Consider the following 24,843-nt stretch of genomic DNA (forward strand, 5'->3'; position numbering starts at 1 on the left):
GAAAAATTCAATAAAAATTTATTGAAAGTAAAAAGATATAAAATTCTACGAATATATACTGTATTCAATATTGTGAAAACCTTTAATAACCCACCCATTATTCCCATGGTCCCTTGACTATATGGGTAAAAAATGTCTTGGGTTATTCGATTTTAATTCTGTCTAGTTCCTAGCTATATGTATTGTATGTCTACATGAGGAAAATATGTACATTGGTCCTCATTTTTTATGTTGGTTGTAATCAATAAATAAAGTCCTTTTTAACTATATGATTCGCTTTGAGTCATTCTATGATGTGCCTCAGAAAGTCCAGCCATATGTCTTTGTGAAAGAATCAACCGTGGTTTGGTTTTCCAACCCACGATTCCTCACAATTTCCCTTTTTTCTGAATTAATCTTGGATGACGGCACAAAATGGGTAGTTCAATTTCTTTAATGGTGTAAAATGCAGTTTAAAAAAAAAAGGATGGTTATGAAAAAAAACAGTTTGTTAAAAATGCAATTTAGAAAAACTCTGGTTAAAATAATGCAGTTTGGAACAAAGGCAGGCAAAAAAGTGTAGTTTGGAAAAAACACATTTAAAAAAACAAAAACAAAGATTAGAATAAAAAAACATTGTTCATAAAAACTGAAACACATTTTTAAAAAAACGCTGTAAAAGAGTTAAAAAAAACACAGTAAAAAAAAAAATTGAAATGCGGTTAAAAAAAACTGCTTTGGAAAAATCCATAGGTTGCAAAAAAGATGTAGGTAAAATGTAGCTTTCCAAGAAGGTGGTGTTTAAAAAAAAAAAATAAAAAAAATTCTGAAAAAATGCATAAAAAAGCATTTTGGCAAAACATGGTTAAATAAATATAGCTGTTCAAAAAATGCGATGAAAAAAAATAGTTAAAAAATGTGTACCAAAAAAAAAAAAAACTGCGGTTTGGAAAAACCACTTTAAAAAAAAGTTAATAGGGTGTTTTGAGAACGCAGATCCTTTGATTTATTAAAGACAGAATTTGATCTTTCTACCCACTACTTTTTTAGGTACCTCCAAATACAACATGCTTGTAGGGCCCAATTCCCCCAAAGTGCCTGTCCTCCAGTAGTGCTCTCTTGAGGAGTGATTGTGTCGGATCCTCCTCAGGAACGCTTTCAAGGTTTCTATTCAAACCTGTTGTTCGCGGTGCCCAGGAAAGAGGGCAAGGTGCGTCCAATCCTGGACCTCAAGGCTCTGAACCGCTTTTGCAGGTGCAGAAGTTTCGAATGGAATCCATTGGGTCGGTGGTAGTGTCTATAAATCAGGGATTTTCTGGCCTCCATCGATATCAAAGATGCGTATCTACAGGGAACACTAGCGATTTCACCGCTTTGCAGTGGCAGAGGAGCATTTTCAATTTGTGGCGTTACCCTTTGGTCTCGCCTCCGCTCCCAGAGTCTTTACCAAGGTACTGGCCCGGTATTGGCTTTGTTGCGTCAAAGAGGGATTGCAGTCCTGGGATATCTGGACGATCTCCTATTGAGAGTGGACCCTCACTCGGCTTTTTTGGGCGACCTGTCAATTACAGTTCAGACCCTTCAGGAATTCAGGTGGACTATGAATTTAAAAAAATCTGCTCTGACTCCTTCAGTGAGTTTGGATTATCTGGGGCTGACTCTAGATTCCACCTTGGCGAGGTTCTTTCTTCCCCTGGAAAAAGTTCAGAAGTTGCAGGGAGCGATCTGGTTGCTCTTGGAAACCGATCTGTCCTCACTACGGACTTGCATGAGAGCCCTGGGTCTGATGGTATCAATCTTTGAGGCGAGACCTCTGCAAAAAGAGATTCTTGCCAAATGGAACAGGGATCCACAGTCTTTAGGCAAAATTATACGCTTGAGCCGACTCATGAGGTCTGCTCCATCTTGGTGGATCCAGTCACCAGCATTGTCAGGGCAAGTCCTTCCTACCCCTGTTTTGGACAGTGGTCACCACAGACGCCAGCCTGTCAGGCTGGGTTGGAGTGCTGGGGAAGCTCTGTGCCCAGGGGACCTGGTCAACAGAGGAGTCTTCCTTACCTATCAATATTCTGGAGCTCAGAGCAATCAAGCTTTGCCTGATCCACTGGATGAATCGGCTACGCGGTTCTCCGGTTCGGATCCAATCGGACAATGCCACGGCTGTGACTTGCATCAATCATCAATGGGGCACAAAGAGTGTCCTGGAGGCCAAGGCGCTGTGCTGTCTGCCTTATTTGGTGGTCCACAGAAATAAAGTGGTATTCCAGCCTAATCCGCCTTTTCTCCCTAAGGTGGTATCTAATTTCCATCTAAATGAAGACATTGTGTTGCCTTCACTCTGTCCTAAGGCTAAGCATCCCAAGAAAGTTGCTTTGCGCTCTCTGGATGTCGTTCGGGTAATCAGGGTTTACCTGACGGTCACTGAGTCTTTTAGGAAATCAGATGCTCTTTTTTCCTTACTGAGGGATCTCGTAAAGGTTTGGCTGTGTCTACTGCGACTATATCCAGATGGATTAGGCAGACGGTTGTTCAGACTTATTGACGGGTCAGGTTCCTCCTTTACCTGTGAAGGCGCATTCTACTAGAGCGCTGAGTGCCTCTTCCGCTTTTCGCCATCAGGCCTCAGTAGTGCAAGTTTGTAAGGGGGGGGACTTGGTCGTCTGTGCACATGTTTTACAAAATTCTACAAGGTAGATTTGTTGGCATCTTCAGATGCATCCTTTGGCCACAAGGTTTTGCAGGCTGCTGTTTAAAGAGACTCATTTGTTTCTCTTTTAAGGAGTTTTTCTTTCATGGGTGAGATCGTGTTCCTTGTTGAGCTTTATGTTACCCAGTTGGCCAAGTTTAGCCTTTGGAGTTTACGTTAACTATTTGGTTTGCGTTCTTCCCACCCCTCATGCCTACACTCCTTTGGGATGTCCAATGGTCTAAGAAGCATAAGAACTGCGTCTGTCAATGGACGATAGAGAAAACTGGATTTTTGTAAGGACTTTCCGTAAAATCCTTTTCTCTGAAGTCCATTGACAGACGCAGCACTCGCCCCTCTGATATGGGGATGGTTTGTGTCTTCTTATCACTGCTTGCAACTAAACTGGTATGCTGGAGCAGGGTGTGTAGGGTTATGCCTATAGGGACAGGCCCCGTAGGCATGGTAAACTGTTTCTTTTCCCATCTAGCACTACTCCCGTAGGGGGCAGCATAGCCCAATGGTCTAAGAAACATAAGAACTGCGTCTGTCAATGGACTTCAGAGAAAAGGATTTTATGGTAAATTCTTACAAAAATCTAGTTATTTGCAAAATTGTATAACGGAAACAAAGAAAAAGGTTTTGTTTTTTGTTATTTTTTTATCAAAACTGTCTTTTTTCATTTATTTAGCAAAAAAAAAAAACCCAGTGGTGAATAAATACCACCAAAAGAAAGCACTATTTGTGAGAAAAAAAATTATAAAACAAATGTCATATGGGTACAGTGTTGCATAACCGCACAATTCTCATTTAAAGTGCGACAGCACTGAAAGCTGAAAATTGGCATGGGCAGGAAGTGGTTGAAAGTGCCCTGTATTGGAGCGTGTAATGACATTGGCTCTATGTTTGGGGTCTTTGTCCTGCTGCAGAATAATTTAGAACCAATCACAAGCCTCCCTGATGGTATGGCATGTTGGATAAGTATCTGCCTGTAATTCTCAGCATTGAGGACACCATTTATCCGCACAAAATATCCAACTCCTTTTGCAGAAATGCAGCCCCAAACTTGCAAGAAACCCCCCACATGCTTCACTGTTACCAGCAGACACTCATTATTGTACTGCTCGCCAGCCCTTTGGCAAACAAACTGCCTTTTGCTACAGCCAAATCTTTCAAATTTTGACTCCTCAGTCCAGAGGACATGCTGCCATTTTTCTGCACACCAGTTCCTATGTTTTTTGCGTAGTTGAGTCTGTTAGCCTTGTTTCCATGTCCTACGCACAAAAACATATATACTGTATTGCATATTTAATAGTTAAAGATACTGTCAAACCTTATGATCGCAAGTTTTCAAATGCATTTTTGTTTCCATCATGCCACCATTTAATCTCATAATCTGATTGATTAAAATAGGATTGTATTAATAAACACTATAGAGGGATATGCTTTGTTTAAGTTTCATGTCTGAGGTTTACAACCACTTTAAGCAATACCGAACTTCATAGGGCTTGATATACCTTTCCCTGCAAACCTGAAAGTATTTGGAAGTTGCGTCTCTTTTAGCTATAGTTGTCCTCTAAGGTGCATGACTGCATTTTTGGTTTTAAGCAGATTGCAGACCTTTTCCATAGGCAGCCTCTGCAGCTTTGTATTGAATCAGGGAGATCTTCAGGTTCGTTATTGAAAATTGCCCAACTCTTGCATTTATTGCTCTCTTTTCTGGCTGTCTGTGACCTTTTCATACATTTTATTTCCTGTAGCTTCATATGCCCCAATGGTTGCTCACTTCTCCTCAATAGTTTTACATCTTTGAGTTACTGAGCTGAACTCAAACGTGTTAAGTCTCAGGCCTTAAATTTTACAGGGGCCTCCTATCCATGTTTTTCTCATCACCCCTTTAATTAGTGGCTTCTAAACCATTCACCCAACAGAAAACTGAAAGGGGGTTTCTATAGATATTCACCGCTCCTGCCCTTTTTTAACTTAAATCCCAAATAATATGAGGTGGCCAGGGAGAATTCCCAAAGACCACTCTTCATTATTCACTTGGTATGGGCCAATGGTATTCCATGTTTGATCAGAAATTGCCAGGAAAGCATTTGATAGAAAATATTGTAGGGTTGAAATTTGGGTCTGGATGGATCTTTGGGTCTAGATGGGATCATCCCTCTGCAAGGAGTAGGGTAAACAACTCCCTGTTCCCCTATCCTGATTCAAAATGGCACAAGGTAGGGGTGCCCCTTGCTTGTTTCCCGTGATCTTTGTGCTTATGTTTGTAGGCCTTATTATGTAAAAATTAGAAACCATCCATACATCACTGGTGTTTCTGTGGGCTTTATACACAATAAAGTTGCCACTTTTGTGGATGACATTTTGTTTGTTGTGACTAGACCCTCTCTCTCCTCCAAATTATCCAGATTTCATGGTCTTTTCAATTTTAATATCAATAGATGTAGATCAGAAACCATGATACTCCCACGAAGACTAAAATGGCATAACCACGCCCTATTAGGTGGTCTAGGCATTCATTTTTGGTCCTGTAAAAACATCTTTGGTTGAAATTCATCAATCATCATCATTAATCAATAATCTGAAATGCCATGGCGAGTGTGCATGGTAAGCAGTAGATCTATCACAAGCTTGGGTCTTTTTATGACTGATATCTGCAGTGGACAGTTATGAAGTGGTTTTATGTTTTTGTGTTTGCAGTGCCAGAGGATTTTACAATGCAAGAGGCAGAACTTAAACCTGGAAGCACCCTGGGAGTGTTCAGAGGAAAAGCACCTGGTGCCTCAGAAGTGGGTATTGAAACTTAAACCTCTTAGTGATGGGATTTTAATGGTTTGCTTTATTTTAGATTGAAATAATTAAGGGTTTATTTAAACCTATGCATTTTAGTAAATTCCATTAACCCATGTTAACATGCTTTGCATTAACACATCCCAGGTGAATTATTGGGCTGCCAGTGCACCAGAACTGGCAAAAATGGGACAGGTAGCATTTTTTTCAAGGTGCATGGTAGTGCATTGACATGCATTGTGATGTGCTGCAAAGTATGTGGATCAAAGGTGTGTTACCGTAGTGCATTGCAAATTCATGGTGTGCTTCGTGTACATCCACAGATCTTCCTGTCTTTTGTTATTGGCACTGAACTTCAGGAAGGACAAGAGCAAGAAATGATCCTGGAAGAAACACGAACAGTGAAAGAGGTATGTGCACCTAAACAATTCAGCATTCCACAGTGGAAACATGTTCATCTCTTTAGGATGCTTAATTACTTTTTACTATTATAAAGGGGGGTGTACTTCATAAAAAAAAAAAAAAAGCGCACAGCAGTTCACCCAGTGAAAGTGCATATACTTTCGTTGTGTGAATGGGGCAAAAAAATTTTTATTATTAGGCTATTTCTTGTGCTGGTCATAAATGTTTCATTGATTACAAAAAACACCTAATTTGGAATCTAGATGGCAGCAAGTATCATAGGAATTTCCTATGATAGCACCATCTTGTGGCCAAATGCAGGATTTTCCATTTTAAAGTGGTTCTAAAGGCTAAAGGTTTTTATAATAACAAAATGTCCCAAGCTCTAAACCCTGTGGCAAATCCCACTGTACACTGTCCCAGGGCCAATCCGATGCAGCCGTCAGGATAAGTATACTGTGTAACTAAAATTGTAAGCAAGGAGTAAGACAGCGCTATCTGGATTGGATAGTAGACATAAAATCCCTATGAAGTATAAGTAACCAGTTGGAAGTCTCAATACTTTTTTAATATAGGCAAGTAGGTTAAAATCATTAGAATTATTAAAATTGGTATGATACCAGGCCAGTGTATCCAGATAAAGAAGGGCCAATCTCCACTGATACCAGTAGGCAAGATGGAGAAGATCCGCTGTGGTGTACAGCAACCCGCTGACACAGAGCCACAGACCTTCAGGAGCCAGGCCTGGGATCCACCAGCGCTCCCATGTGAAGGAAGGCAATATGGAGAAAGTAATATTGGGCGTATGCTATAGTCCGCCAAACCAGAGGGAGGAGGGGGGGGGGGACAGACCTCCTTTCACAGATTGGAATGGCAGCAAGAATGGGAAATGTAATTATAATGGGGGACTTTAATTATCCAGATATAGACTGGGTAGAAGGAACCGCACATTTATCCTAGGCTCGGCAGTTCCAAAATGTTTTGCAGGACAATTTCATGGGTCAGATGGTGAACACACCGACAAGAAATAATGCGGTACTAGACCTACTGATTACTAACAATACAGACCTGATCATGGATATAGAAATACGGGGCAACTTAGGAAACAGTGACCATAGGTCAATTAGTTTCAGTTTTAATCATACTAATAAGAAACACAAGGGTAACATAAGGACACTGAATTTTAAAAGAGCCAACTTCCCAAAACTGCGCTCTTTGCTAGAAAATATCAAATGGGATAGAACCCTGGGAACAAAGAACACAGAGGAAAAATGGGAGTGCTTCAAGAACATACTAAACCTGTGCATTCCAAAGGGGAATAAATTTAAAAGAGCAAAAATAAATCCAGCGTGGCTAAACTCCAACATAAAAAGGCAAATTAATACTAAAGAAAGGGCCTTCGAAAAATACAAGGCTGAGGGGTCATTGGCAGCATTCCAACATAGGCAATCGTCAGGTGGAGAGGGAGAAAGGCAGGCTGCTAATGTAAACAAGCCGCCTGTCATTCTCCCCTGTGTAGGAATAGTGATCATATGGTTCTACTATGTAGGACTGTTGATCACTGTTCCTACACCTCAAGCCACAGCCAATAACAGTTAGAATCACGCCCCTAGGGACACACATAACCCCTCCCCCTAAAAAAAGTTAACCCCTTCACCGCCAGTGTAATTTTACAGTAACAGTGCATATTTATAGCACCGATCACTGTAGTAATGTCTCTGGTAACCCCAAAAGTGTCAAAAATGTCAGTCAAGGGTCCGATCTGTCCGCCGTAATTTTTCTCAAAATGACAAAAAATCTTTCCCTTTGTTAGTAAACGCGATAACTTTTGCGCAAACCAATCAAAATACGCTTTTTGCGTTTTTTTTTTTTTTTTACCAAACATATGTAGCATAAACCAAATTGGCCAAAAATGTTAAACAATTTTGATTTTTACATTTTTTTGGGGGAATTTCATATAAAAAAATGTGAAAAATATTGTTATTTTTGAAAAATTGACGCTCTTTTTTTGTTTATAGCGCATGATCAAAAAATCGCACAGGTTATCAAATACCACCAAAAGAAAGCGTTGCACGACAGCGCAATTGCCTGTTAAAGTCACGCAGTGCCAAATCGCAAAATAGGTCCTGGTCAGGAAGGGGGTAAAATCTTCCGGGGCTTAAGTGGTTAAGTATATAAATAGTAAGAAAGCGAGACCAGAGCACATTGGCCCCATAAAAGACGATGAAGGGATTCTGGCCACAGAGGACAGTGAGAAGGCGAAAGTGCTAAATAATGTCTTCTCTTTAGTCTTCACAAAAGAATTGGGGGGCAACACTAACCCAGCTTGTAATGCTAAACTAAATAATACACCCCAGGGAGTACCCCCATGGTTAACAGAAGATAGACTTAGAACTAAACTAGAGAAACTTAACATAAATAAATCACCGGGACCGGATGACTTGCACCCGAGGGTTCTTAACCACTTCCATACAGAGCAGTTAGACACCCTTCCTGCCCAGACCAATTTTCAGCTTTCAGCACTCTCATACTTTGAATGACAATTGCTCAGTCATGCTACACTGTAACCAAACAAAATTTTTATCATTTTTTTCACACAAATAGAGCTTTCTTTTGGTGGTATTTGATCACAACTGGGGTTTTTTTTTTTTTTCGTGATATATGCAAAAAAAGAGCAAAAATTTTGAAAAAAAAAACACTTTTTTTTAGTTTCAATTATAAAATTTTGCAAAAAATTAATTTTTCTTCATACATTTGGGCCAAAATGTATACTGCTACATGTCTCTGGTAAAATTAACCCAAATTAGTGTATATTATTTAGTCTGTGTGAAAGTTATTGAGTCTAGAAGCTATGGTACCAATTACTGAAAATTGATCACACCAGATGTACTGACGGCCTATCTCCTTTCTTGAGGCCCTGTAATGTCAAGACAGTACAAATACCGCCCAAATGACCCCTTTTTGTAAAGTAGACAGTCCAAGGTATTTAGTAAGAGGCATGGTGGGTTTTTTGAAGTTGTAATTTTTTCCCACAATTCTTGGGAAAATTAAGAAAAAAAATTTTTTTTCTTTTTTTTTTCCCACAAAGTTGTCAATTTATAAGCTATTTCTAACACATAGCATGTACACAGCAAAAATTACACCCAAAAATACATTCTGCTACTCCTTCCGAGTATGGCGATACCACATGTGTGAGACTTTTACACAGCCTGGCCACAAAAAGAGACTCCATGTCCAAGAAGCACCTTCAGGCGTTCTAGGAGCATAAATACACATAAAACTTTCTTACTACCTATCACACTTTTCAAGGCCCTAGAGCACCAATACAATGGAAAAGTCCACAAAATGACCCCATTTTGGAAAGCAAACACTCCAACGTATATTCTATGAGGCATTATGGGTCGTTTGAACATATCATTTTTTTCCACAGGTTTTTGGAAAATGTGGGAAAAAAATGAAAACTTTTTTTTTTTTACACAAAGTTGTCAATTTATAGGATATTCCTAACACATAGCATGTACACAGCAAAAATGACACCGCAAAATACATTCTGCCACTCCTCCTGAGTATGGCAATACCACATGTGTGAGACTTTTTCACAGCCTAGCCATATAGAGGGGCCCAACATCCAAGGCGCACCATCATGCATCCTAGCCACTTGCCTAGGCCTGTTTTTGACATTTGGTGTTTACAAGCTAAAATCAGTTGTTTTGCTAGAAAAATGCTTAGAACCCCCAAACATTATATATTTTTTTTTAGCAGAGACCCTAGAGAATAAAATGGAGATTATTGCAATATTTTTTATCACACCGTATTTGCGCAGCGGTCTTCCAAACGCAATTTTTTTTGGAAAAAATTCACTTTTTTTAATTAAAAAATAAGAAACCAGTAAAGTTAGCCCAATTTTTTTCCATAATGTGAAAGATAATGTTACGCCGAGTAAATAGATACCCAACATGTCATGTTTCAAAATTGCGCACGCTCACGGAATGGCGACAAACTTTGGTACTTAAAAATCCCCATAGGCGACAATTTAAAAATTTCTACAGGTTGCCATCTTTGAGTTACAGAGGAGGTCTAGGGCTCAAATTATTCCCCTTGCTCTAACGATCGCGGCGATACCTCACATGTGTGGTTTGAACACCGTTTACATATGTGGGCGGGGTTTCTGTATGCGTTCGCTTCTGCGCGCGAGCTCACGGGGACAGGGCGCTTTAATTTTTTTTTTTTTTTTTTACTATTTATTTTATTTATTATTTTTTATTTTTACACCATTTAAAAAAAAAAAAAAAACTGATCATTTTTATTTCTATTAAAAGGAATGTAAACATTCCTCGTAATAGAAATAGGCACGACAGGACCTCTTTTTTGTGAGATCTGGGGTCAAAAAGTCCTCAGATCTCACAAGTACACTAAAAGATAGAAAAAAAAAATTATTATATAAAATGAAAAAAAAAAAAAAGGACCTTTTAAACCGGTTGCTAGGCAACAACATTTTCCGTAGCTCCGGTCCTCCAAGACCATAGAGTCAAGTGAGGGCAAGCTTGCCCTCACTCGACATCCTGTCTGTGAGGATCAGGGACCGGATCGTTTTCCCCGCTGCCGGCGGGTCCGGTAAGCGGGGAAAAGGACCGGAACGTGGCGGGAGGGGGGGGGGCGCCTTTTCCGCCATCCCGGAAGGGTGATCCCACGGCGAATCCGCCGCTGGGACCACCCTTATCGGAAAGCCAACCGTCCACCGTTTAAAAAAATACCAGGGTTATGGCAGCTATCTGCTGCCATAACACCGGTATTTAGGTTTAAACGGAGGACGTATATAAACCTTTTTGGACTTGGACATGGTGGCTGTATGAAGGGTGATAGGTACTCGGGTACTTTGTTGGGCAGGTGACAGGTACTCTGGTACTGATGAGCAAGTGGCAGGTACTCGAGTACTCCGATAGGCAGGTGACAGGTACTCGGATACTCTGATGGGCAGGTGACAGGCAGGTGATAGGTACTGATGAGTAGTACTGATACTGATAGGTGATACTGTACTGATGGGTACTGATGATCAGTACTGATACGTGATAGGTACTGATGAGTACTGATGAGTAGTGATGGGTACTGATGAGCAGGCGGCAAGTACTCGGGTACTTCAGGCGTCAGGTACTCTGATGAGCAGGTGGAAGGTACTCGGGTACTCTGATGGGTAGGTGACAGGTACTCGGGTACTCTGATGACGGGTACTCCGTTGACAGGTACTCAAAGTACCCGAGTACCTGTCATCAGAGTACCCGAGTACCTGTCATCAGAGTACCCGAGTACCCGTCATCAGAGTACCCGTCATCAGAGTACCCGAGCACCCGTCATCAGAGTACCCGAGCACCCGTCATCAGAGTACCCGAGCACCCGTCATCAGAGTACCCGAGCACCCGTCATCAGAGTACCCGAGCACCCGTCATCAGAGTACCCGAGCACCCGTCATCAGAGTACCCGAGTACCCGTCATCAGAGTACCCGTCATCAGAGTACCCGTCATCAGAGTACCCGTCATCAGAGTACCCGAGTACCCGTCATCCGAGTACCCGAGTACCCGTCATCCGAGTACCCGAGTACCCGTCATCCGAGTACCCGAGTACCCGTCATCAGAGTACCCGAGTACCCGTCATCAGAGTACCCGTCATCAGAGTACCCGAGTACCCGTCATCAGAGTACCCGAGTACCCGTCATCAGAGTACCCGAGTACCCGTCATCAGAGTACCCGAGTACCCGTCATCAGAGTACCCGAGTACCCGTCATCAGAGTACCCGCGTACCCGTCATCAGAGTACCCGCGTACCCGTCATCAGAGTACCCGTCATCAGAGTACCCGAGTACCTGTCACCAGCCCATCAGAGTACCCGAGTACCTGTCACCAGCCCATCAGAGTACCCGAGTACCTGTCACCAGCCCATCAGAGTACCCGAGTACCTGTCACCAGCCCATCAGAGTACCCGAGTACCTGTCATCTGAGTACCTGATGGGCTGGTGACAGGTACTCGGGTACTTTGATGGGCTAGTGACAGGTGCTCTTTATTGGGGGGGGGGCAATCAGTGTGTTTGGGGTGCACTATGATTGGTAACTAGCTGTTACCACACTCTCTTCCTCACACAGGATCAGTGTGTGAGGAGGAGAACACGGTGACAGCTAGTTACCGTGTTCTCTGTTGACATTTGTGACCGGCTGTGACCGGCTTTACCTAGATCGGGGATCGACTCTGTCCGAGGGACGAGCCTCGTCCCCGATCGCTGCTCTGCACCCCCCGGGGCGCGCATTGCAGAGAGAACGAGCGGCTCGTGCTGGAGCCGCTCATGTGATCGGCTGTGATTGACACAGCCGATCACGTGGTAAACAGCCAATTTCTATTGGCTGTTTACCTTGATCAGGGATGGGCTATGTCCGAGGGACGAGCCTCACCCCACTTTGCCGACGTCATTTTACATGACGCGGTATGGAAGTGGTTAAAGAAGCCAGGAGATAGCCAGACCATTATTCTTGATCTTTACGGATAGTCTACAGGCGGGAATGGTGCCAGCTGATTGGAAAAAAGCCAACGTGGTACCAATATTTAAAAAAGGGACGAGCTATATCCTGGGTAACTATAGGCCGGTCAGCCTAACATTAGTAGTCTGCAAGATTTTGAAGGGATGTTAGGGGACTATGGTGTACTTTTATTAAACAGAGAAAAGCCGTGATCCTCAGGATCACGACTGATCTCTGGTGTGTACCGGCTTTGGTAGCTGAGATGGGGAGCAGAGAACATGTTCTTCTCTTCTTATCACAGTACATGACCGTTCTGTCACAAACGGCCAGTTTAGAAAAGTGAGATCTGAAGATCTCACAGCCGTTTCTCTGAAATATCTCCATTTCAGATTCTCCAGCTCAGAGGTGGAGAATCAGGGAGAGAAGCTGGTGTGATTAGAGGAAGAAGACTTCTTTCTTCCGATATATCAGCACCAGTGGGTTCAAAATTTTATATATATATATATATATATATATATATATATATATATATATATATATATATATATATATATATATATATATATATATATATATATATATATATATTTTATTTTTTTTTTTTTAATTTATTTATATGTATGTATGTGGGTGTATATGTATATTTATTTATATATATATATATATATATATATATATATACTGTATGTACTGGTGTGTGTGTGTGTGTGTGTGTGTGTATATATATATAATACTGTATGTATATATGTGTGTGTGCATATATATATATATATATATATATATATATATATTACATACGCTGTATATGTGTGTGCATATATATGTATATACACTGTATGTACATATGTATATATACTGTGTGTGTATATATATATAAATATATATATAGTATATGTGTGTGTATATATATATATATATATATATATATATATATATATATATATATATATATATATATATATATATATATATATATATGTGTGTGTGTATGTGTATATATATATATATATATATATATATATATATATACTGTGTATGTGTGTGTATAGATAGATAGATATTAGTTTTCATGTGTCAGAACATGTCATTATGAGTGCTTTTAAACTTTGGTTTCACTCTTTAAACTTAGCGGCACTGTAATCTCACAATATCTCGTGAGATTACAGGCAGTCCACCCAGTTTTCTCCTTTTGATCACCCTGTGAGAAGTGACGTTCTCCGCCTTCTAAACTGGGTGCCAGAGGAGATTACTTTTCTCTGAGAACTGCCGAGAAGTGAACTGAGAGAAAACGTCTCAGTTTATTAAACGTACATCAACATGGTTTCATGAAAAATCGTTCTTGCCAGACCAATCTATTAACCTTCTATGAAGAAGTAAGCTGTCATCTAGATAAAGGAAGGCCTGTGGATGTGGTGTATCTGGACTTTGCAAAGGCATTTGACACAGTTCCCCACAAACGCTTACTGTACAAACTAAGGTACATAGGTATGGACTATAGGGTGAGTACCAGGATAGAAAACTGGCTCCAGGGGAGAGTCCAGAGGGTGGTGATTAATAGGGAGTACTCGGATTGGGTTGGTGTGGAAAGTGGGGTCCCCCGAGGATCTGTCCTGGGACCAATCCTGTTTAATTTATTCATAAATGGTCTAGAGGAGGGGATATCCAGCACAATCTCAGTATTTGCGGACGATACTAAACTAAGCAGGGCAATAACTTCTATGCAGGACGTGGTAACCTTACAATCAGACCTAAACAAAATAATGGGGTGGGCAACTACATGGCAGATGAGGTTTAATGTTGAAAAATGTAAAGTAATGCACTTGGGCATCAGAAACACGAACGCAAGCTACTCGGTAGGGGGGAACCTCTGGGCGAATCTAAGATAGAAAAGGACCTGGGGGTCCTAGTGGACAACAGGCTTGGCAGTGGCATGCAATGCAAAGCCGCTGCAAGCAAAGCCAACAGAATACTGGCATGTATAAAAAAGGGGATTCACTCCAGAAATAAAGAGATTATCCTCCCACTTTACAAGACTCTGGTCCGGCCACATCTGGAATATGCCGTCCAGTTCTGGGCACCGGTCCTTAGGAAGGATGTGCTGTAACTGGAGAGAGTCCAGAGAAGGGCAACAAAAATAATTAGGGGAATGGAGGACATCAGCTATGAGGAAAGACTACAAGCATTGAACTTATTCTCTCTGGAAAAGAGATGCTTGAGAGGGTATATGATATCAATGTACAAATACTGAACTGGTGACCGGAGCATAAGGAACAAACTTTTCAGGGAAAGGGAATACAATAAGACACGTGGCCACTCACTAAAACTAGAGGAAAAACGATTTAGCCTTAAAATACATACGGGGTTCTTTACTGTCAGAGCAGTGGGGATGTAGAATTCTCTTCCACAAGCAGTGGTATCAGCGGGGAGCATCGATAGTTTCAAAAAACGATTATACGGGCAACTTAAAGACCACAACATAAACGGGTATACAATGTACAGTTAACATCAAACACACACACACATCATAGGTTTAACTGGATGGACTGATGTCTTTTTTCGACCTCACTAACTATGTCACCGTGTAATGGATGTAATTGATGGTTTAGTAAAATGCCTATTTCAACAGTATTATATACAAGCTTATAAACCGTTTATACCCATTTATGATATTTTATGCTATAGTGCTTTTATGCTAATATGCATGCTATTTACTTATATGAAATACTTTCCTTGCTCAAACATAATTGCCAGATCACTTTTCTTCTATAAATCGAAGCAATAAGAAAACAAGAAGAACAGATGATTTCCAAGATGGCGCCTTCAGTGAGAGACACACCTAGATCAGAAGATAGTCATATCCTGGAAGAAAATTATATGCACATAGATACATCCAATCAAATAAGATTATAATTTAACTGTCTATACTTAATGCCATGCCTACAAGACATTTCCTGGAAATGTTCTGTAAGGGCTTTATAAGCTTAAAAACCGGAAGCAATAAAGTAGAACTGTTTCACCCTGACTGCGTCAGTGTCAGCATTTCTCTGTGTGCACACATGCAACACAAGGGTGGAAATGCTGGACCGTAATGGGATGCCGATGCAACCAGCCTGGAACGCAAAGGGAAGTGCTGCCGACGACATGTATTGCGCGCATGCGCTTTGTAAAGTCACAAGATTATCAGCAATGGCAAACTTTAAAGCCAATCAAGATGGGGGCAGGGAATGGCCAGAGCAAAATGCAAACCCAGTCTGTCATTAACCCATTACTATCTGCATACACACAAGGCTATTGGCTTAAAGATGCATAGAACAGATGTAGCATTTACAGGTATGTATAGCAGATACAAGTTTGTACAACAATTGATGATAAATAAAAAAAAAAATAAAATGAAATGTGTATATATAAAAAAAATTAAAAATAAAAATATAAATAAATATAAAAAATTAAGAAAAATAAAGAAAAATTAAAATTACAATTACAGCTACTATTAGGTGTGTATCCTAATGGATAATATAAAAAAAATAGAATAGAAAATTCCCAAGCATCTCAAAAATATAAACGCATGTATATGAGAGAAACCATGGATATAAATATGAATATTTAGATAAGATTACATTTTACCAGTTCTAGAGACAACATCTCACATCCACATCCTAGTATTAATATGAGTTGCAAGGGAAAGAGGAGACAACCCCTCCTGATGAAGCAGATGGACATTAAAGTATGTGGGGCTGTCACTTGAGATGAGCACAGAAGGATGTCATATATAAAAGAGCATATTTTATTGTACAAAAAATGTATCCTTATGTATTGAGTGACACAGCTTGAATTGCCTCTCTGTTCTGGTACCTTGCTATCAACCTAACCTGTTTGAGGCATGCAAGCGCAGTCCAGCGTCCATCAGACACGCCCCTGACATTTTTGCCAGGTGGCTACCTGGTCACTATAGGACCCCGGTGTATACCGTACATGCGTGGATGGCCCAGTGATTTCTCCTCTAGTGTAGTTGCTTTTGTGACAATCTAGTTAACATTGAGGGTTCCAGAGGAAGCGGAGTGGAAACAAAAGTGTGTTCTGCGAAACACGTTGGACCTTCAACCTGCTCATTAAGTAGTCATGGATTTGTGTATGCAATGAGTCGTCTCAATATCTTTTTTTTTTTTTTTTGTATATGTATTTTTACCTTTATAACTATTTTTGTACCATAAAATATACTCTCTTTTATTTTTTTATATATATATATATATATATGACATGTCGTTCTGTGCTCATTTCAAGTGACAGCGAATGTCCCTGGGCAGTAAATATGCCTGTAGGAAATGGTGAGAAACACTGTTTGTCACAGCCTTTTTGGATAAATCTCTGATGTTCGCCTATCTGTTAACGCATGGTACCTGTTCGTCCTAAATATAGTATGTTGCACGGACACCTAAGGACATAGATAATTAATTCAGTTGAACGTGTGATGAAATTTTTGATATAAAAAAACCTTGTCTTTGTTGTCAGTGATGGTAGAACGACCATGCAATACAATACATTGGAATGCCCCTGTCCTATTGACAAAATAAGATCTGATGTCTGAGATAGGTCTATTATTGGTGATTTGTAGCTTGCTGGGGCTAAGGTGTTTTTTATGATTCTTGCTCTCTGAAAAGTAACCTGCGGTGCAGGTGGTAAGGTTGAGCCTAATTTCTGGTCTAACTTTAAAATGTTTACAGATGGTCTTGGAGATCAAACTATATTGGTTGTTGTAAGCTGTGCTGAATCTAACTGCGTTCAAGTTCTCATTAGGAAACTTAACTTTTGTGCTTTTACAAGGAGGTACCCTATGTGAATTGAAGGTCTCCTGTATCAGCCCCTGGGGGGTAGCCTTTGTCCAAAAACTTTTTAGACATCAAAGCTCCTTGTGAAATTATAATCCTAGACATTGGAACAATTTCTCCTCAGTCTGTTAAATTGGCCACTGGGGATATTTCTTTTCCATGCCAGATGTGGCAACTGAAGAAATGGAGATGAGAATTACCCTCTGTGGGTTTAACATTGTTCCTGGTAATGATGGTGTGATCATCATGGGACAAAACTAAATCCAAAAAGACAAGCTCATTGGGATCTAAGACGTGTGTAAAAGACAGGCCCATAGCGTTGGCGTTACAATGAACCACAAAGGTTTCCAGGCTAAATAAGCCCACACTTTTGCCAGTGGAGGATTGTGCATCCTTTAAGGATCCTGTGGACAAGAGAGCTGGGGCGCTGGTCTGTTACCTTTTCACCATGGCAGGTTGAATGTTGAGGCCAGTGTTTGCTATCACCTTGGTATCCCAGACCTTAACGGAATGGGCAAACATTTTACGCCAGGATCTGGAAGGGGGTCAACACCCTCCTGAGCTGGCGGATCAGTTGATCCAGGGGCTACAGTACATTTGTGATGCATCTTTGGATGCAGCCCTCTTGGCTGGCAGGGTATCTGTGACAGCGGTGATTCTTCGCCACATGATTTGGTTGAAGTACTGGTCGGCTGACCAGGCTTCCAAAAAGGTGCTGACTGATCTATCTTTTGTAGGTGATCATTTGTTCAGTACCTCTATGGAGCAGATCCTTAAGGGCCTTACGGGAGGTAAGAGTACATTACTTCTGCAGGTTGCTAGGGGCAAGGGACCTTGTCTTAAACGTGGTCCTTTTTTTCCCCGCCCTTTCGTCCGACTGGATAGCAGGAAAAGGGTTTGATATCCACCAGAAACTTTGCAGGCGACTCCAAGAGACCCTGGAATGGTAAGTCAAAAGTGGGCAACACTGGTTCCGCAGACAAGCCTTCCCCAGCCTGAAGGAGCACCCTCACCCGCATCTGGCGTGGGGGGGACGTCTCTGCTTAATTCCGGACCTGTGGACCTTGCTCATTCAGGACAAATGGGTCCATGAGTTGATTTGGTTCGGCTACAACCTATGCCTGTCTCACAATCGGCTGCAGGGCCTCTACAGGGCAGTGCAGGACCTGTTAGCACAAGGAGTCATTGTGCCAGTTCCAGAGTCGGAACGTTTTCAAGGTTTTTATTCAAATCTGTTTACCGTTCCCAGGAAAGAAAGTAAGGTCCGCTCGATCTTGGACCTCAAGGCTCTGAACCGCTTTGTGCAGGTTCATAAATTTTGGATGGAGTCTATTTGCACGGTAGTGGCTTTCCTTCATCAAGGGGATCTTTTGGCTTCTATCGATCTCAAGGAAGCTTATCTTCATATTTCAATATATGTCGGGCACCAGCGTTTTCTTCGCTTTGCCGTGGGCAAGGAGCATTATCAATTTGTGGCGTTACCTTTTGGTCTCTGTTATGGTGGCTCCGCTCCTTGGCTCTTCATCTGGGAAAATCCTTTCTTCCCCTGTATTGAACTGTAATCACCGCGGATGCCAGTTTGTCCAGGTGGAGAGGTGTATTGGGAGTGTACTCGGCCCAAGGTGTTTGGACTCCAGAGGAGTCCAGTCTGCCAATCAACATCCTGGAGATTCGGGCAATCAGGCTTTGTCTGTCTCGATGGACGGATCGTCTGCAGGGATGCCCTGTGAGGATATAATCGGACGATGCTATGGCTGTGGCATATCTCAATCATAAAGGGACACAAGGAGTGCCCTGGCTGCCCGGGAAGTGGCCGGTATCTTGAGGTTGGCAGAACTATATGTTCCAGCCCTCTCTGCTGTGCACATTCCTGGGGTAGAGAATTGGCAAGCTGACAATCTCAGTCTGCAGATGTTGGATCCGGGAGAATGGTCTCTTTACCCGGAGGTGTTTCATCAACTGTGTATTGGGTGGGGGTCCCCCCGATGTGGACCTGTTGGCCTCTCGTCTTAACAGGAAGGTGCAGATGTTCGTGTTAAGGCCTCTGGATCCTCTTACCGATGCTGCAGATGCCCTGGTGACCCCTTTACGCCTTTCCTCCAATACAACTTCTATCGAGACTGTGTTGTCCCATTAGTCGCCTTACCTGGTGATTCGTAGGGTCAAAGTGGTGTTGCGACCCTGTCAGGCATTCCTTCCTAAGGTTTTTTTCGGGGGTTTCATTTAAATTGGGATATTTTGTTTCCGTCCTTATGTCCTAAACTGAAACATCCTAAGGAAATTGCTTTACATTTCTTGGATGTGGTCAGGGCGATTTGGGGGTACCTGGCGGTGACTGAGCCAATTCATAAATCCAATTCTTTGTTCTTATGGGTGGCTCTTGTAAAGGGCAGGCCCCGTCTGCTGTGACCATTTCCAAGTGGATCAGGCAGACAGTGGTGCAGGCCTATTCTATTAAGGGTCAGGTTCCTCTCTTCCCTGTTAAGGCGCATTCTACGAGGGCGCTCAGTGCCTCCTGGGCCTTCCGTCATCAGGCGTCATTGGTTCAGGCGTGCAAGGTGGCTACATTGTCGTTTGTACACACATTCACAACATTTTATAAGGTGGATGTACTTGCATCTTCGGATGCGGTGTTTGGCCGCAAAGTTTTGCAGGCTGCGCTTGCAGAGGCTTCCGCTTCTTGAGGGTGTAATTTTTTCCTGGTGGTGAGCTCCAGTTGTTCCTGGTTGAGCTCCTGTTTTTACCTAGTTGGCTATGTTTAGCCTTGTTGGGAATTCTACATATTGCTGTGTTTGTTTTTCCCACCCCTCAAGTTAACACTGCTTTGGGACATCCCAATGGTCTAGAAGACCTGGAGCTGTGTCCGTCAGTGAATGAAAGAGAAAACTGGATTTTTGTCTTACCATAAAATCCTTTTCTCTGAGGTTGGAGAGAGTTGGACTGATGAATTTATCCTGGGGCAAGACGGTAAAACCAGAGTTTCAGTGAGGTACCAAAAGGGGCGCTGCTGTAGGGGAAGTCCAAAAAGGAACCAATAGAAGCAACAACAAAATGTCTCAAGCGCTAAACCCTGGGGCAAATCCCACTGTACACTGTCCCAGGTTTCTCTCATACATGTACATTTGTTTATATTTTTGAGATGCTTAGGAATTTCTATTCTGTTTTTATCTTTATATTATCCATTAGGATTGACACCGAGTAGTAGCTGTAATTGTAATTTTAATTTTTCTTTATTTTTCCTAATGTTCATTTTTAATTTTTATAATTATTTTATTTATATTTATCTTAATTTAATTTAATTATTTTTTAATATCAATTGTTGTACACACTTATATGTGTTATACACACCTGTATATTCTACAGTGCCTTGCAAAAGCATTCACCCCCCTTGGCATTTTTCGTGTTTTGTTGCCTCACAATGTGGAATTAACATGGATTGTTTGAGGATTTGCATAATTTAATTTACAGAACATGCGCACAAATTTGAAGATTTTTTTATTTTATTTTTTTTTTATTGTGAAGCAGACAACAGAAAGGATAAAATAACAGAAAAAGGTAAATGTGCAGAACTATTCACCCCCCTAAAGTAACTACTTTGTAGAGCCAGCTTTTGTGGCAATAACCGCTCCAAGTCGCTTTGAGCTTGCCACATCTTGCCACTGGGAGTTTTGCCTATTCCTCCTTGCAAAACTGTTTCAGCTCCTTCAGGTTGGATGGTTTGTGCTTGTGAACAGCAATCTTTAAGTCTGACCACAGATTTTCTATTGGATTGAGGTTTGGGCTTTGACTAGGCCATTCCAACACATTTACACGTTTCCCCTTAAACCACTCAAGTGTTGCTTTAGCAGTGTGTTTGGGGTTATTGTCCTGCTGGAAGGTGAACCTCTGTCCTAGCCTCAAATCACACACAGAGTGGTACAAATTTTGCTCAAGAATATCCCTGTATTTAGCACCATCCATCTTATCTTCAACTCTGACCAGTTTCCCAGTCCCAGCTGCTGAAAAACATCCCCACAGCATGATGCTGCCACCACCATGTTTTACTGTGGGGACGGTGTTCTTTGGGTGATGTCATGTGTTTTGTTTGCGACAGACATAGCGTTTTCTTTGATGGCCGAAAAGTTAAATTTTAGTCTCATCATACCAGAGCACCTCCCTCTATACATTTTGGGAGTCTCCCACATGCCTTTTCGCAGACTCAAAATGTGCCATTTTGTTTTTTTGCTGAAAGTAATGGCTTTCTTCTGGCCACTCTGCCATAAAGCCCAACTCTATGGAGCGTATGGCTTATTGTCGTCCTAAGTACAGATACTCCAGTCTCTGCAGAGGAACTCTACAGCTCCTCCAGGGTTGCCTTGGGTCTCTGTGCTGCCTCTCTGAATAATGCCCTCCTTGCCCGTTCCGTGAGTTTTGGTGAGCGGCCGTCTCTTGGCAGGTTTGCTGTTGTGCCATGTTCTTTCCATTTGGTTATGATAGATTTGATGGTGCTCCTGGGGATCATCAAAGATTTGGATATTTTTTTATAACCTAACCCTGACTTCTACTTCTCAACAACATTGTCCCTTACTTGTTTGGAGAGTTCCTTGGTCTTCGTGGCAGTGTTTGGTTGGTTAGTGGTGCCTCTTGCTTAGGTGTTGCAGCCTCTTGGGACTTTCAAAAAAGGTGTGTATATGTAATGACTGATCATGTGACACTTAGATTGCACACAGGTGGACAACATTTCACTAATTATTAGACTTCTGAAGGTAATTGGTTGCATCAGAGCTTTTTATGGGCTTCATAACAAAGGAGGTGAATACATACGCACATGCCAATTTTCTGTTTTCTATTTCTAAAAAAATTGTTTTATGTATATATTTTTCTCATTTCACTTCACCAACTTAGACTATTGTGTTCTGATCCATCACATAAAATTCAGATTAACTAAACATTGAACTGGCTGTAATGTAACAAAATAGGTAAAAAGTCAAGGGGGGTGAATACTTTTGCAAGGCACTGTACATTTGTTCTATGTGTCTTCAAGCCAATAGCCTTGTGTGTATGCAGATAGTGATGGGTTAGTGACAGGACTGGCTTTGCAGTTTTCTCTGCCCCCATCTTGATGGGCTTTAAATTTTACTGTTGTCGACAATCCTGTGACTTGACAAAGCGCGTGCGCACAAAACGTGCGTTGCGGTGATGTCACACGGGAGCGCCGGTGGGTCCTGGCCTGGCTCCCGAGCGTCTGCGGTTCTGTGTAATTGGCCAGTTGCTGTATACCACGACCGATCTTCTCAATCTTGCCCACCGGACTCAGTGGACATTGGCACTTCTATATCTGGATACACTGGCCTGGTATCATACCAATTTTAATGATTTACCCTACTTGCCTACAATAAAACCATTTTGAGACTTCCAACTGGTTCCTTATACTTCATGAGGATTTTAAATCTACTATCCAATCCAAATAGCGCTGTCTTACTCCTTGTTTGCCATAACGTTTTTTTTTATGGATTCTTTGCATTAAGATAAAAAAATACTTTCAGGTGCAGCTTGCCCTGCAACCCCTCCAAATACTTACCTGAGTATGATCCTGTGCACAAGCGCAGCAGTGCTGCTCTGTCTCTCCCTCCTCATTGGACTTTGTGAGAGCTGCGGGAGTCATTGGCTCCCGCTGCTGTCAGTCAAATCCAGTGACGTGGTAGCGGGGGGAGCGTACTATGTATGTCGATAGACACGCACAGTGCAGATGGGGATTGAGCCCACACGAGTACTTCCCAGCAAGCGGGTTGTTAGGGGGGTACTTGAAGGGGGGAGGAGCCAGGAGCACCAGCAGGGGACCTGAGTAGAAGAGGATTGGGGCTGCTCTGTGCAAAACCATTGCACAGAGCAGGGAAGTTTGACATGTTTGTTATTTATTTTTATTTTTCTTATTAATCTTTAATATCATTTACCAGCACAGGCAATAGCTTTATTTATATATTTTTATTTTTATATATATATATATATATAATTTTTTTTTTTGTCACATTTGCATGGTACGAATGCACTTTCACTGGGTGATTTGCTATACGCATTTTGTATAAACGCACCCAGCAGTATTTGAAGTTTTGTGGTTTTGTTTGGAAAATTGCTCTGTTGTATAAAGTAAAGAAAACTAGAAAGTCCATTTTGAGGCTTTCATTCTCTAGCACAGGTGAAAAAAATAATCCAAACATTCTAGTGGTACATTCTGTAATCAAACAAGTGCATGGCAGTCATTTTTAAAGTGCAGACCCCCTCCTAACACACTTACTAACCTGTGGAAGAAAGAGCTGTATTCTTACCTATTTTCAGACCGATCCGGTCACATGATCTTCCCTGTGTCAGCCAACGCCAGAAGAGAGCACTCGACAACAAATAGAAAGCCTGAGTGGTGACATCACCCATAGGTGTATTATGGCTCGCTCCTCTCCCCTGAAGCTGACACAGGGGAGTCGATCACATTACCAGACCAGAACAGCCTGAAAATAAGTTAGTATTCAGATGTTTCTTCCACAGGTTAGTTAGTATAGGTATTGGGGGGAAGCAGTTATAAGATTAGTTAGCTTTAGCCCAGGATATTACTTTAAGCCTTGAGATTCATACAGTCAAAACAACCCGTGTGTAGTAACATACACAAATCTGGAATATTGCTGCACTCCTTGATGACTTTTTGAAGCATTAAAATTACATCACAGGTTTGACAGGAAGGCATTAATGTTCCTGTCATACCTGTGATGTAATTTAATGCTTCAATAAAAATACCAAGGAGTGCAGCAATATTACGAAATATTTTGCAGGTTACTGAATCTCACAGACAAGCTGTGTGCAGCACCCTGTGGGTTCCAGTTCAAAACGTGTGAGAGTCACTCACCTAGAGCGGAATTACTTTGGCTTTACTGATCCAGTTCAAACAACGAGTGTGCTTGAGACTTAAAGCCTAGGTTTAGTCACAAATTAAAAAACAAAAATCATAAAATAATACGCTGCAGGGGTTAATAGAGCGAAAAAGGACCTGGAGTGACAGGTACTCATTAAGGGTCCGACTATACCCACCATTTTCCATCCACCTCCTCATTCATATTAGCTTTACTATTGCTTCAGTGAATGAAAAGCAATATATACATGAAGAAGGGCAGCTGAATGAATGGTCTGCCTCCTCTATTTATAGACCTTGTTTCTTTTATAAATGGAGGAGGCAGATATTTCATTAATCTGCCCATCATCCATTAATAGACCACTTTTCATTCGTATAAGCTCTAGTACAGCTTCTGTGAATAAAGGATTTGAGTGGAAAGGGTGGGCATAGTCCTCTCTCCTGATGAGTGCCTGTCACAGGTCTCTTGGCTCCATTAATACCCATCGCACCAGGAGATTTAAAGGGGTAAGAAGGGGATCCAGAGGAGGAAGATTTCAACTAATGCAGGAGCCATCAGCACAAAGGACACACAGGATTGACTGTAAGTTATGTCCCTTGAGCTGATTTTTTTTTTTTTTTATAAGTCATTGAACTTGGGCTTTACGATTTTCATATGCACATTGGTGTAGTGTATCTGGTTACACCACTACCTTTATCTAGATCATCTAGTGATCTTGCTAGATTGCCTGTTTGTAATGTAGAAGAATTACACTGAATTATAGAACTAGC

At 41.5% G+C, this 24,843-nt stretch overlaps 1 protein-coding gene across 1 annotated transcript in view; it reads left to right on the top strand.

Annotated features, from left to right (window-relative positions):
* The window catches only part of USP40 (ubiquitin specific peptidase 40), a 129,341-nt gene that overhangs the window by 70,808 nt on the left and 33,690 nt on the right, over positions 1-24,843 (top strand). Inside the window, exons 13-14 of the mRNA XM_082261771.1 lie at positions 5,375-5,463; positions 5,788-5,874. Coding sequence (XP_082117897.1) covers positions 5,375-5,463; positions 5,788-5,874 — 176 coding nt within the window. The remainder of the gene's footprint in view (positions 1-5,374; positions 5,464-5,787; positions 5,875-24,843) is intronic.

The sequence above is a fragment of the Pelophylax lessonae genome, assembly GCF_965119305.1.
Source record: "Pelophylax lessonae genome assembly, chromosome: 6".
Classification (NCBI taxonomy): Eukaryota; Metazoa; Chordata; class Amphibia; order Anura; family Ranidae; genus Pelophylax; species Pelophylax lessonae.